This window comes from Papaver somniferum, chromosome 9 (assembly GCF_003573695.1).
Source record: "Papaver somniferum cultivar HN1 chromosome 9, ASM357369v1, whole genome shotgun sequence".
NCBI classification, from domain to species: Eukaryota; Viridiplantae; Streptophyta; class Magnoliopsida; order Ranunculales; family Papaveraceae; genus Papaver; species Papaver somniferum.
The window spans coordinates 76,420,902-76,431,733 of NC_039366.1; the positions used below are offsets into that span (position 1 = coordinate 76,420,902).

The following is a 10,832-nucleotide window of genomic DNA, read 5'->3' on the forward strand; positions in this document are numbered from 1 at the left end:
CTAGAAATAGTGGGGGTAATAGTGGGGGTTCTTTATCTAGTGTTTTACCTAGTGCTGATTCTGAACATAGATTAGAAGAACCTAGAAGTGCAGAAACTAGGATCACTGAAGTTGAACCTAGAAGAAGTAAAAGAGCTAGGACTGACACAAGAGATCCTGATTTTGAATTTTATGCCGTAGAGGAAGAACCTTCTAATTTACAAGAGGCGTTCAGTTCTGCAGAGTCTAGTTTCTGGCAAGAAGCTGTAGATAATGAATGGGATTCTCATATGTCTAATGGAACTTGGCGTATAGTAGATTTACCTCCTGGTTGTAAGCCTATAGGTTGTAAATGGGTTTTGAAAAGGAAACTAAAACCTGATGGAACAATAGAGAAGCACAAAGCTAGACTGGTTGCTAAAGGATTTAGGCAACGAGAGAACGTAGACTTCTTTGATACTTATTCTCCTGTTACTAGATTAACATCTATACGTGTTTTGATTGCTGTTGCCGCTGCTCATAATCTTGTTATTCACCAAATGGATGTTAAAACTGCCTTTTTGAATGGTGAACTAGAAGAGGAAATTTATATGGAACAACCTGAAGGTTTTGTAATTCCTGGACAAGAACAGAAAGTATGTAAGCTAGAAAAATCCCTTTATGGTTTAAAAAAGCTCCTAAACAGTGGCATGAGAAATTTGATAATTTAATGATTTCACATAACTTCAGAATAAACGAGGGTGACAAATGCATCTATTATAAATTTGAGAATGATGTGTGTGTGATTGTTTGCTTGTATGTGGATGATTTGCTGATATTTGGTTCCAATTTATCTGTTGTCAATGAAACTAAAGGTATGCTTAGTTCGAATTTTGACATGAAAGATTTGGGTGAAGCTAGTGTAATCTTGGGAATCAAAATAACTAGAACTAGTAGTGGTATTTGTTTGGATCAATCTCACTACATTGAAAAAATTCTGAGAAAGTATGAATATTTTGATTGTAAGCCTGCTTGTACTCCGTTTGATCCTAATGTGAAATTGTTTAAGAACACTGGAGAAAGTGTTAGACAATCTGAATATGCTAGTATAATTGGAAGTCTGCGTTATGCAACTGATTGTACAAGACCAGACATTGCATATGCAGTGGGAGTTCTGTGCAGGTTTACCAGTAATCCTAGTTTGGAACACTGGGATGCTATTGAGAGGGTTATGCGGTATCTGAAAAGAACCACAAACCTAGGATTACACTATAAGAGGCATCCCGCAGTCCTTGAAGGATTTAGCGATGCTAATTGGAATACTCTTTCAGATGATTCCAAGGCCACCAGTGGATATGTTTTTACTATTGCTGGGGGGCTGTATCTTGGAGATCAAAGAAACAGACAATTATAGCCCAATCTACGATGGAGGCTGAATTGATGGCACTAGCAGCAGCTAGTGAAGAAGCAGGATGGCTGAAGAGTCTGTTATCAGACATTCCAGTATGGGAAAAACCGATACCAGCCACTTTGATCCACTGCGATAGTACCGCGGCTATCGGAGTAGTAGAGAACTGTTATAATAACAGTAAGAATCGACAGATACGTCGAAAGCACGACACAGTTAGAGAATTTCTCACAACTGGTGTTGTTAGAGTAGATCATGTAAGGTCTGAAGGAAATATAGCTGATACTTTGACGAAAGGATTAGCAAGAGAAAAGGTATGGAATATCTCTAAAAGTATGGGACTTTTGCCCGTGAGAAGTTGAGTCATTTGTAATGGATACCCAACCTAGAAATAGGTTCAAAGGGACTAGACGAAGTTACAAATAATATGATAGAGTCATGCATTCCCATAGCATGATATCCTGAAGTGGGAAACAGGTTGAGTGTTTAAACTCTTAATGATGTCTATAGCTCTTAAGTTAAGAGTGGGATATACAGGAGTATCCTTGATAGACTCACCTATACGAATGTGAAGGTGTGGCCGCCTTCTATGAGAACTTGGGCATTTCTCTAGATCGTTCGTTAAGAAAGGGATAAGCACATGGCCCTAATGTGCAAAATTAAGAACTTTACTCTAAGATATAGTTGTGTGTGTTGTATAATCTATTATTAGTTAGAGTTCAAGACGAGAGTCACTCTAGTTACCTGATACTTAGAAAGTTCAACACTATGTAGAGGTTCAAGTCGAAAGGCACCTTTGCTTATGCACAACTGTATAGCACTTGCTCAGTGTTTTAAAATATAAGTGGGGGATTGTTGGGGTATATATTTAAAAACATAGTTTTGTAATAATATGCCAAAGTTAGAGAGATAGTATGGTGGCATTGTTTTGAGCTCCCACACTATAGGCATGGGTTCAATTCCCACCCCACACAATTTCACTAGGGTATATACTATTTATACTATATATTATATTACATTAGTCCGGGAGCGGGGCCTTGGGGGTCTTGGGAGGTCTGCTGATCCAGAAACAATTTTTTTTGTTGTTTTTAACTTAAATTTTCAAAACGTATTAAGATAATTATATCATGATTAATTACAGTTAATGTTGAAATTTTAATACGGCCGTTTTTTTGCTGTTACAAAGAAATTTAATTGGCATTTAATCGAAAATTAATTTTCCATTAATTCCATTGATTCTTTTTGATTATAAAAAAAAAAAAAAAACTGGTTTCTGAAAAAAAAGATATAGAACGTTATTTTTATTTCGTCAAGTTTTTCTGAGCAAGTGTTGTTGAAAGAGTTATTATTGATTCGATTTCTCAGTGCAGAGAAATCGAAAGAGATAAGCTGTTTTATCCCATAGGGTTTCGACAAAAAACTGACTGCTAGCACAATCAAGAGGCAGAGTCGCGAAACACCTTAAAGATAGCGACCTAGTACGCGACTCAGCGGTTTCTTTGTGTAATTTGATTATAGTGCTTTGTTTCCAACACTATTCCCCACTCATGTCCACCAATATCTTCCATCATGAGATGTCATGAAGATAGTGGCCTAATACCACACAAAAGGGCCCCTGCTAGTTCCAATCCAGGGGATCAAGAGGTGAAAATTTGACACCTCATGAGGAAACCCACGGGGAAACCAACGGGGAAGTGCAGCACTTCCGAGAACTGTACTTAGCGATGATCAAAGCCAAGTACTGTTTACTCAGTATAACAAAATGAGTTTAACTCCAGCCCCCTATTGATTATTTCATCCAAAAGTGATTAAGGTGTCTATCCTGGAAGTTGCGTGCATCAAAAAATGACACAATCACAATATCTCCTCCGTTGGAAATTTCAAAATTGGTTAAATTATTGAGAGAATACCAAAAATCATCACACTGGAATAGGTCTTTCTGCTGAACTTTCCGAGAAGTTACCGAGCACACTAGTTATTTTATCCTTTCTCCTAATTAGTCCACAACCATCCTATTGATTATTTCATCCAAAAGTGATTAAGGTGTCTATCCTGGAAGTTGCGTGCATCAAAAAATGACACAGTCACAATATCTCCTCCGTTGGAAATTTCAAAATTGGTCAAATTATTGAGAGAATACCAAGAAATCATCACACTGGAATAGGTCTTTCTGCTGAACTTTCCGAGAAGTTACCGAGCACACTAGTTATCTACTAATCATGACAAATTCGAGAGACCGCATCTGCACGTGTCATATGTAGGCAAAGCCTGTTGCATAGCTAGCAAGTTGAAGATTTACCCGAAAATACTAACTATTCCCCACTCATGTCCACCAATATCTTCCATCATGAGATGTCATGGAAATAGTGGTCTAATACCACACAAAAGGGCCCCTGCTAGTTCCAATCCAGGGGATCAAGAAGTGAAAATTTGACACCTCATGAGGAAACCCACGGGGAAGTGCAGCACTTCCGAGAACTGTACTTAGCGATGATCAAAGCCAAGTACTGTTTACTCAGTATAACAAAATGAGTTTAACTCCAGCCCCCAACAGTGTCAGGTTTTCCTGAAACAGTGTTGACCCAGTCCACTCGATAGAACCGATCCAAACTAGTGTCAGACAAATAGCTGAATTCCAAGCATGATTGGATCAGAATGTTCGTGGGACCGCTTAATTAGTTAACAATAACAAAAGTGAATTAAAGCTAAACCTTAATATACTCCGAATAATATCTCACTGACTGTCTCAAAAACTAAACAAGAATAAAAAACTCACAATACAGAATCGCACAGAATCCGGACGGAGAGCGAAGATTGGTGTTGGGCATACGCGATATTCCGACCACGAGTACCTCGATTCACAGTAAAAAGCAGGAGATGTGAGCGAGGTTTAGCCAGCGCAGTATGGTAAGAGTCGTCATACTCATAGTCAAGAGTGAATCTTCAGAGAGAGAACAGATAAATATCAAAAATATTTTTGTACTTTCCATAGAGAGGGAGAGAGAGAATTCGTAAAAAGTTCACTCCTCTGCCTTTTGTTTACATTTTATTTTTGTTTGTTTGTTTCCATCTCTCGCTAGAATTTGTCGGAACAAAACAAACTAAAGAGGAACCTTCTCGATCAAGGGTTTTCTTAGTTACAAAGATCTCTCTGGATGCTGACGGTGATCATCTGGTTTTTTATATCAGGTATTTTTCTTTCGTCTCTTCTCTCTCATTTTCTAAGGTTTTCATGAAAAGTTTCTGAAACTGTTCTGTTTTCTTTTTTGTTTTTCTATTCTTCCAGGTTTTTATTTCACAGAGAGGATTCTGCAACTGAAAAGATAATACAGGGTTTAACCTTTTCAACTCTGTGATTTTCCTATTTGTCAGTTTCATTTTAGCATTCTCATTGTCTTTATAGTTTAGAATTTTTCGGATTTTTGAGATTTTTTTTCAGTTTCAAAAGGAACCGTTACAAAATCAGTCAAAACTTCATTTCCGAATCTTGAGGAATATTTTTTCGGTTTTTATTTGAAATTCAAAATCACACAGTCTCTGTTCATCAATCAAAAGAACAGAATTATTGAAACCTCCATTTTTTTCTTTTTCAGCGTTTTTGACGGTTCAAGAATCATTACTGTGTTTTTTCTGTCCGGTTCCTTCCTTTTAATCTGAAAAATGCAGCGTCCAAATCCAGATTTCTCATTAAAAGAGACTGCACCACATCTTGGTGGTGGAGGTCTAACCGGTGATAAACTCACCAGTACTTATGACTTAGTTGAACAAATGCAGTATTTGTATGTTAGAGTTGTTAAAGCTAAGGATTTACCAGGAAAGGATGCTACTGGTTGTTGTGATCCTTATGTTGAAGTTAAACTTGGTAATTATAAGGGAATGACTCGCCATTTCGAAAAGAGGTCCAATCCTGAATGGAATCAGGTTTTTGCTTTTTCGAAAGAACGGATTCAATCTTCTGTTATTGAGGTTTTGGTGAAAGATAAGGATTTAGTAAAAGATGATATTATCGGAAGAGTTATGTTTGATCTCAATGATGTGCCAAAGAGGGTTCCACCTGATAGTCCTTTGGCTCCGCAATGGTATAGACTTGAAGATCGAAAGAGTGACAAGGTTAGAGGTGAACTCATGTTGGCTGTTTGGATGGGTACTCAAGCCGACGAAGCATTCCCAGAAGCATGGCATTCAGATGCAGCGACTGTTGGGGGCGAAGGCGTCACTAATATTCGGTCCAAGGTATATCTTTCTCCCAAGCTTTGGTATCTTAGGGTTAACGTGATTGAAGCTCAAGATTTGCTAGTTACTGATAAGACTAGATTTCCAGAAGTTTATGTGAAAGCAGTACTTGGAAATCAGGCGTTGAGAACTAAAATTTCTCAGAGTCGGAATATAAATCCAATGTGGAATGAGGATATGATGTTTGTAGCAGCTGAACCATTTGAGGAACATTTGGTTCTGAGTGTGGAAGACAGAGTGGCACCAAACAAGGATGAGGTTTTGGGTAAGTGTGTGATTCCTTTGCAGAATGTGGCTAGGAGGTTGGATCATAAACCAGTGCTGACAAAGTGGTTTAATCTTGAGAAACATATTCTTGTTGATGGGGAGAAGAAGAAGGACAATAAATTTGCCAGTAGGCTTCATTTGAGGATCTGCTTAGATGGTGGTTATCATGTTCTTGATGAATCAACTCACTACAGTAGTGATCTTAGGCCCACAGCAAAACCTTTGTGGAAGCAGAGCATTGGGGTACTTGAGTTGGGAATCTTGACTGCAAATGGATTGTTGCCAATGAAGACGAAAGATGGGCGAGGGACAACAGATGCTTACTGTGTTGCCAAGTATGGGCAGAAGTGGATTAGGACCAGAACAATTATAGATTGCCCTACCCCAAAGTGGAATGAGCAATACACTTGGGAGGTTTTTGACCCATGTACTGTGATTACAATTGGAGTGTTTGATAACTGCCATTTACAAGGAGGAGATAAATCTGTGGGTGCAAAAGATTCAAGGATTGGAAAAGTGCGTATTCGACTTTCTACACTTGAAACTGACCGGGTCTACACTCACTCGTATCCGCTTCTGGTTTTACAACCTTCTGGACTCAAGAAGATGGGTGAAATTCAACTGGCTGTACGGTTCACATGCTCCTCTTTGCTTAATATGATGCATATTTACTCGCAGCCACTCTTACCAAAAATGCATTATCTTCATCCATTATCGGTTACTCAGCTCGAGAACTTGAGGCACCAGGCATGTCAAATCGTCTCTATAAGACTTAGTCGTGCTGAGCCTCCATTGAGGAAGGAGGTTGTTGAGTATATGTTGGATGTGGATTCACATATGTGGAGTATGAGAAGGAGCAGAGCTAATTTCTTCAGAATTATGGGAGTGTTAAGCAGCCTAGTGGCAGTGGTAAAATGGTTTAGTCAGATATGCAATTGGAAGAACCCTCTGACGACAGTTCTGATTCACATCCTGTTTATAATACTTGTCCTTTATCCTGAGTTAATCCTCCCGACAATCTTTCTCTACCTTTTCTTGATTGGTGTTTGGTACTTCCGGTGGAGACCTAGGAATCCCCCTCACATGGATACGCGGCTTTCACATGCAGAGAATGTACACCCTGATGAACTGGATGAGGAGTTCGACACATTTCCTACTTCTCGGCCTTCTGACATGGTGAGGATGAGATACGACCGTTTAAGAAGTGTTGCTGGGAGAATACAAACAGTTGTGGGTGACTTGGCAACTCAAGGGGAGAGATTCCAGTCTCTACTTAGCTGGAGGGACCCTAGGGCTTCGACTTTGTTCATCACTTTCTGTTTGATTGCAGCCATTGTGCTTTATGTTACTCCATTTCGCGTAGTGGCTCTTCTTACAGGTTTTTATGTATTAAGGCATCCTCGATTCCGCCACAAGCTTCCTTCAGCGCCGCTCAACTTCTTCCGCAGACTGCCTGCGAGAACAGATAGCATGATATGAACAGCGTTACAAATACCCCTTGTGATGGGTGAGTCTTCTTTTGCCTCCGACCCTCAGAATAGATGGTTAAATTCTAAAGCATCAATATATGAAGCATGGTTTATTCACTATGGTGTGTAATTTTTCTTCCCCTAAACTCTGCAGTAACTATCATAAATCTGCATTTTGTTTATTTTATTTCTTAGGGCTACCGTGTGTCCTGTGAAGTCATCTTCCTGTTATTAGTCAATATATGTGTATTTTTATCTCTGGTTGAGTAATGTGCTCCTCTAACTTTACCATGCTAGTACATTACATTTAAGTTTCTTAAACTGAGAGCTCACTTGTTATTTGGGCAGCTCATCTGTCAGTTCCTCGGTAATTCTATTGTTTGAATGTCCGACTATCAGACCTGTTAAAAATGTGAACTGTTACTTGTTGTTGTGAACTTTGGTTTGTAGTAAGATAAAAGGTTGACAGCATTCTTTGTATTTTGATAAGAATCCGTTGGTCTGTCTTCCATCTCAACTGCTAATGCTTCACGCTGGAATAATCTATGTGGTCGATTTTGTGGCACATTGATTGATTCTGGAGGAGTCAGAACAATCCTTGAATTTGGTACTAGTAATTCAATTATGAAGTTCTATTTTTGGCCAAATTCTTTTGCTTTGAAGTTCAGTTTGGTGCTAGTAACACACCACAAGCGCTACCACCACCACCACTGCCAGCACCACCTTCACCGCCGCTACCAACGGCAGAACTCATCTTCATCATCCGGTTTCTACATTTCGGTCATTTACTATAGAGAGATTTAGATGTGGATTTCTTGAAGGAGCAGATTTGGAATCCAAAACACACCAAATTTATCGTCACTTGTTTTACTAAGTTTATCGACTAAGTTTCGCAATTTGCAACTTGTAAGCTATCTGTGTACCTATCATTACTCGACTAACCGGTGCTTCGAGAGCGGATGCAAGGGTCTCAATGAGATTAAAACTTCGGTTATATTTGCTTTTGGTAAAGAAACAGAGGCATTCCTAATTTCCTAATCCAGAAGAGACACTTTCCAACATATAAATAGTTACATTTCCACCACATTAAATATAGACCCAATTCACAATGCGATGACCAAATCAAAGCATCGATCTTGACAAACTAAGTTGCTTCACACAAACTTCTCAGGCTATAAAGTTCGGCCCATTAAATACAATCCTTACTTACATATTGAAGTCTTCCATAACATTGAACTTCTGGTAATGCTAATAGATTCATAAACTATCACTCAACTCGGCCAAGCAACCGTCGCTCCATCTCTTCATAAGTTTCCTCATGTGGAAACTCTGACATTCTTGCACGCCATTCTTCAAAGCTCATCCCTTCACTGTTTTGACCAAATGAAGAAATATGAGTCAGTCCAATTCCGCACTTCCCCGAGTGTTGATATAAAGCATCAGAAGAGACAAGGTTCAAATCCCTCACTGCGACTTAACTAAGGTGTGATGCAAACAACCCCAGTGAGGTGTTTCACATTTTTCTCAGGTGTTTAATTTATTTTTCTGCATACTATGATGATTTGGAGAGATGTTATAATATTACAGATTTGTAGGACTACAGTTGGTATGTTTAAAGGGATGAGGGTGAGTAGACCTAATATACTTGCAATTTAAGAATTGGCACATGGGTGATTAACCTGCAGACAAATTATTGAGCCTAAAAACATACTGTATAATTTGTGAGGATTTAACTGGATGGCCTGTGCATGCTACCAATTTTATCTAGAGTGTTGGGAGATGGACACGAAACAAAGAACTTGTAGAACCTCATAGCAACTACTGTGGTTATGCCAGTTAGTCTCTTAATATGTTCACAGAAGCAAATAACATGTTCAGACGCAGATTGATGGAACTGATAAAGCAACCTCAATTACCTCTCAGCTTCGACACTGGGGAGCTTGCATCCCCGCCAATTAGGATACTCTTCCCTGCTAGTATCAGAAAACATACCAAGGATACAATGACGTTCCAAATTCATATCCATTACTTTCTTTTTAAAAGTTTGAAAGCGTCTATTCTTCTCGTCGATGTCAGTTCTTATTTTCCCGTAGTGTCTCATCCACCTTTCGTACAAATCCATCAGATTCTCTTCGGATTCCAAATCCTTGTCTGTCACTTGTATCCTTCCTGGAAAACAACAGCTAGCTGTGAGATACATTGTCAACAGAATAAGGAATAGTAAACTCGGAGCAATAACTAATAACGGGAGTAGTACTAATTTAAGCAGCAACCAGGTTGAAACTTGAAAATGTCAATTTGAGCAACAAAACAAATTAAATACTCAATACCCAATTTCATTATTACCTAGAATTGTTGATTTACCAGAGTTACAATTTGCGCCCGAGCTGAAGCTCATTGATGTAGCACGATTGAATGACGATGGCCGATAAAGAGTAGCAACGATACCCTTGAGCTTGTTCATCTCTAAGAAAACCCTACAAGGGATCAAAAGTAACAAATACAATCTTCAATCCCCATGAATATGACGATTAATGATACTCGCATTTTTAGGGGCGACCCAAAACAAATTAGGGGCGATTTTTTTATTCCCAACCTATACACTACGTTAAGGGATGTCCAAAAACGCGGAGAATACGTTAATGCCCTTACATAATCGGAAGCTATATTGTACCCGATTGTAAATACCTAATCGGAATGTTATTAACTAGATTACACTACCGATTAAGTTCGTTTATGTGCCAAACTCGTATCTGGCTTCTATAACAATCGGGAGTAACAAGATCCTCAAGAGACTACCGAGTATAGAAATTATAAATCTTTAGATTTTTGCAATGATGAAATTTGGGGCCCCTATATAATCGGACGAATTAAAACCTGTCTAAGCTAACGATTTGGGCTTCCCATAATCGGAAAGCTACGAGTAACAATACCTCCCGATTATGGTAGATTTCAAATTCATTAAATGAAGGATTTTATAAGAAAACTTATTTTGGGGCAACCTATAATCGGAAGTTTATGTAATCCATATACCTTCCGATTATGACTACATCCAAAACACGAACCAAATGGTTATGGTCGGCTATGTACCCTCGAAACCTATGGAATTTGGCAGTGGTTCGATTTGGGGCTTCCTATAATCGGTAGGTATATAAGTAACAAACCCTAACGATTTTGGGATACTCAACAATCGGTAGCTTATGATGTGGTAATGCCTACCGATTATTAACTGTTTGACAGATAAAACCAAAGTCAACCTGAATTCATTTCATTTCATTTCTTTTCAACTTCAACTTCAACTCCTCTTCTCCTCTTTCCTTCCGATTGCAGAGAGGAAAACTCTTCCCCTCTCCTCGCTATACATCGTTAATCGTCGAATCGAATCATCGTCGATTATTCTCTATAAAGATGAAGAAAAGGAACCCCAGAAATCTAAAACCAAAAACGTTTGTCGCGGTAAGGATCCAAACATTGGATTGCATGCCCGTAATAAAGAG

The 10,832-nt window shown here is 38.8% G+C and overlaps 2 protein-coding genes across 2 annotated transcripts; one reads left to right on the top strand and one right to left on the bottom strand.

The window, feature by feature from the left end:
* Positions 1 to 4,100: 4,100 nt before the first annotated feature.
* LOC113307604 (FT-interacting protein 1-like) lies at positions 4,101 to 7,651 on the top strand. The gene is made up of 3 exons (XM_026556055.1): positions 4,101 to 4,273; positions 4,447 to 4,555; positions 4,653 to 7,651. Exon 3 carries the CDS (start codon positions 5,027 to 5,029, stop codon positions 7,343 to 7,345), a length of 2,319 nt encoding a protein of 772 aa, XP_026411840.1. The 5' UTR covers positions 4,101 to 4,273; positions 4,447 to 4,555; positions 4,653 to 5,026; the 3' UTR covers positions 7,346 to 7,651.
* A 711-nt stretch (positions 7,652 to 8,362) lies between these two features.
* Positions 8,363 to 9,853, bottom strand: LOC113307605 (fruit bromelain-like). Its single transcript, XM_026556056.1, has 3 exons — positions 9,682 to 9,853; positions 9,252 to 9,504; positions 8,363 to 8,705 (listed from the first exon to the last, which is right to left on the bottom strand). Exons 1-3 carry the CDS (start codon positions 9,797 to 9,799, stop codon positions 8,603 to 8,605), a joined length of 474 nt encoding a protein of 157 aa, XP_026411841.1. The 5' UTR covers positions 9,800 to 9,853; the 3' UTR covers positions 8,363 to 8,602.
* Between the last annotated feature and the right edge of the window lie 979 nt (positions 9,854 to 10,832).